This window comes from Ammospiza caudacuta, chromosome Z, assembly GCF_027887145.1.
Source record: "Ammospiza caudacuta isolate bAmmCau1 chromosome Z, bAmmCau1.pri, whole genome shotgun sequence".
NCBI lineage: Eukaryota > Metazoa > Chordata > Aves > Passeriformes > Passerellidae > Ammospiza > Ammospiza caudacuta.
The window spans coordinates 37,126,432-37,129,300 of NC_080632.1; the positions used below are offsets into that span (position 1 = coordinate 37,126,432).

Below are 2,869 nucleotides of genomic sequence, written 5' to 3' on the forward strand. Positions count from 1 at the left end.
AACTTTAGAGTCTTCTGATAGAGTTTCGTAGAAACAGGAGCTGTGAAGATTAGCATACCTAAATGGCAAATTATCTGAAGCAGAATTTCTTTTTTATATTTTAATATTGGCATCACTGTTTGCAATGTTTATTGAAAATAACTTTTCTTTCTCCCAAAGCTTTTCTCTATATGCTGTTCTAGCAGATTATTTTTTCTTACATGTTGCATAACATGGTAATTATGCAAAAGATGCCTCTGTTTTAACATCTAATAGTCTTTAGGCAATTCTGTTGAGACTTTGAAAGCTAGAATCATAAATACCTATTTTTAACACATTTTATTTAAATATTCATTTATCATTATCACTTGACAGGATGTCTGGAGTGGCTTTGGTGCCTGAACAGGATGTAAGAGAATCTTTGAAAACGCAGGAAGCAGAGTTTCTTCACCTTAAGATCTTTTGCTCTGTGCTAGTGACATGTCTGTACTCCAGCAGCTGCAAACCTGCTGTGAGGAAGATGAAGTGAGGACTAGTGCTTCCTGACAGATTCCTCTGACTGTCTGAGCAGCAGTCTGTTAGTCATGCAGACCTTGGGTCATATCCTAAACCTGAAAGTCCAAAGTTAGACTTAACTTTTGAAAACAGTCTCCAGATTGAGCTTACTGTTTCAGCAACTGTTTTGCCTTTTCCTATCGTAATGAAATAACACTCCCTGTTTTGACAGTCTCTGGCTGTATGGAATAGAAAGTCAAAATAAACAATGGAGACCACACTGAACATTCTAATACACAACCTCAAATGTTTACTTAATTCCTCAGCCTAAACTAGACACCTTATCCAAACATTTCCCCCTGTTGACTCCTTCTGTCCTCCACAACATCCTGGGTTACTAGATTTCAGATAGGAGCTTCTAATACACATAACTCAGATTGAAAGCAGAGTTTCATTAGCACAAACTTCACTATCATAATTGTAATCTACAGTAAATGAATGCAATTAGCCCCACCAGGGTCTCTCCTGAGCCCTCCTCTCCTCTGCCATAACCTCTTGTATAAAGCTAGCATACTGCATTCATTGCAAAAGCAGCAGCTCTACAAGGTTGCCCTTCCCAGGATCATGTCACTGCTTCTGCTTCAGATGTTAGTGCTCTCATGTCTTGGAGCCACAGAGCTACAGAGAAATTCACAGCAAAGGAAAAGCAGAGCGCCATTTCAGCACTTTCTCTACCTGAACAAAAATCTGTTTGAAAGCCAAAGTTCTCCTGAGCGGACAAGTGAGAACCCAGTAGGAGTTGAAGAGACCCTGAAAGTACCAAGCTTTTTTGTATCAATTCCACAGACAGCATCTGGAAGTGAGAAGAAAGAAGAGAAAAAAATGTCCAGATTCATACTTCCCAGTGCAGGACTCCATGCAGACCAAAACCCAAGAACCTGGGTTGCATCCAGAGAGACCTCTCCTGTGGAAAACCTCTCTCCATTCCATTATTCCAGCAAGAGAGAATCTGAAGTTCCCTACAGAAAAGATGCCAAGAAATTCTGGGACCATTTCATGTTAAAGAAAAATTCAGCATCTGAAGAGGTTGTCCTGCCAATCAAGATCAATGAAATGCACCAAGAAAACTGCAGAACCCTGCCTTTTGCCCAGGTAAGAACAAGTATCCAAGATCAACAAATATGCCTTTCCCCTGTCTCTTGTAATCAGCAACTAAAGGGACATGGGTTATTTAAGTAACTTAGTCAAAGGCCTTCAGAACACTTGATCAAAAGTGGCTGAAAGACTCTGATGAAAAAGTTTAGTCTGATGAGGCAAACTGTTGAACTGCAGCACTGGAAAGCTGCAGACTCAATTTTTATAGAGTTATTTATTATTTTTATGCACAGATATTCAACATGGTCTAAGAAGGAAAGAAACTGACGAGTAATTATCCATTCAATAAATATATATCTCAACTGTTTGTACATCTGAATTATGACCTCTCTTTTAATATATACATATATGTATAGATATATGTGTGTGTGTGTGTGTGTGTGTGTGTGTGCATGCGTGCGTGCATATAGAAACTCTCAGAACAAGTATTTACAGGAAAAGCTGGTTGTTCTCTTACACCTAAGCAAGGATTGTTTTCTTCTGTATTAATTAGAAAACCAATACTTATGTCTAACTCTATGCTAAGAATTTCAGAGAACTGGTAAATTATCCCATGCATAGATGAAGCCATTCTGTCACATTGTAACATTAAGACAAGCAAACAGTATACGTAAAAGTGCTGTATTCCTTGTAAATCACCATCAATTCTCAGTGTTTCTGTAACCATGTAACCAATTCTCTGTCCTTTCTGTCAAGGACTATGTCTTTTCACATCCAAAACTAAATTTATTTCACACAGACATACATACATACAGATGTTGCCTAGAAACCTGTACTATTTGTTCTGAGAAGGAAAATGTGCAGTAGCTTTTTTGGGTTTTTTGTCCCTTTTTTTTTTTTTTTTTTTTTTTTTTTTTTTTTTTTTTTTTTTTTTTTGCTCATGCCTTCTAGCAAAGTCCATGGAGTAATTTCTGCATCAGAAACATTAAACTGCTTTCTGTTTCAGGGTGTTACTCATAACAACTGTGAGAAGGTGACAGTGCAGAATAATCTGTGTTTTGGAAAATGTAGTTCTTTTCATGTTCCTGGTTCAGAAGATCATCTTTATACCTTCTGTTCACGTTGCTTGCCCAGCAAGTTCTCCATGAAGCGCCTGGATCTCAACTGCACTGATTCTGTTCCAGTGGTGAAAGAAATCATGATTGTAGAAGAGTGTAAATGTGAAAGTCGGAAGATTAAAGACCCTGTGATTGGGACTCTACTGTCAGACTTTTATGAAAATATACATGAGCACAATTAA

General features: G+C 37.8%; 1 protein-coding gene across 1 annotated transcript; it reads left to right on the forward strand.

Annotated features, from left to right (window-relative positions):
* Window positions 1-1,098: 1,098 nt before the first annotated feature.
* Window positions 1,099-2,869, forward strand: CER1 (cerberus 1, DAN family BMP antagonist). The gene is made up of 2 exons (XM_058824291.1): window positions 1,099-1,626; window positions 2,576-2,869. The coding sequence occupies exons 1-2, from the start codon at window positions 1,099-1,101 to the stop codon at window positions 2,867-2,869; spliced, it is 822 nt and encodes a 273-aa protein (XP_058680274.1).

Bases quoted from the DNA above. Each gene is read 5' to 3' on its own strand.
- CER1 (XM_058824291.1), top strand. From the start codon at position 1,099: ATGTCACTGCTTCTGCTTCAGATGTTAGTGCTCTCATGTCTTGGAGCC. The intron at 1,627-2,575 runs GTAAGAACAAGT...TTTCTGTTTCAG, and splicing joins GAACCCTGCCTTTTGCCCAG to GGTGTTACTCATAACAACTG.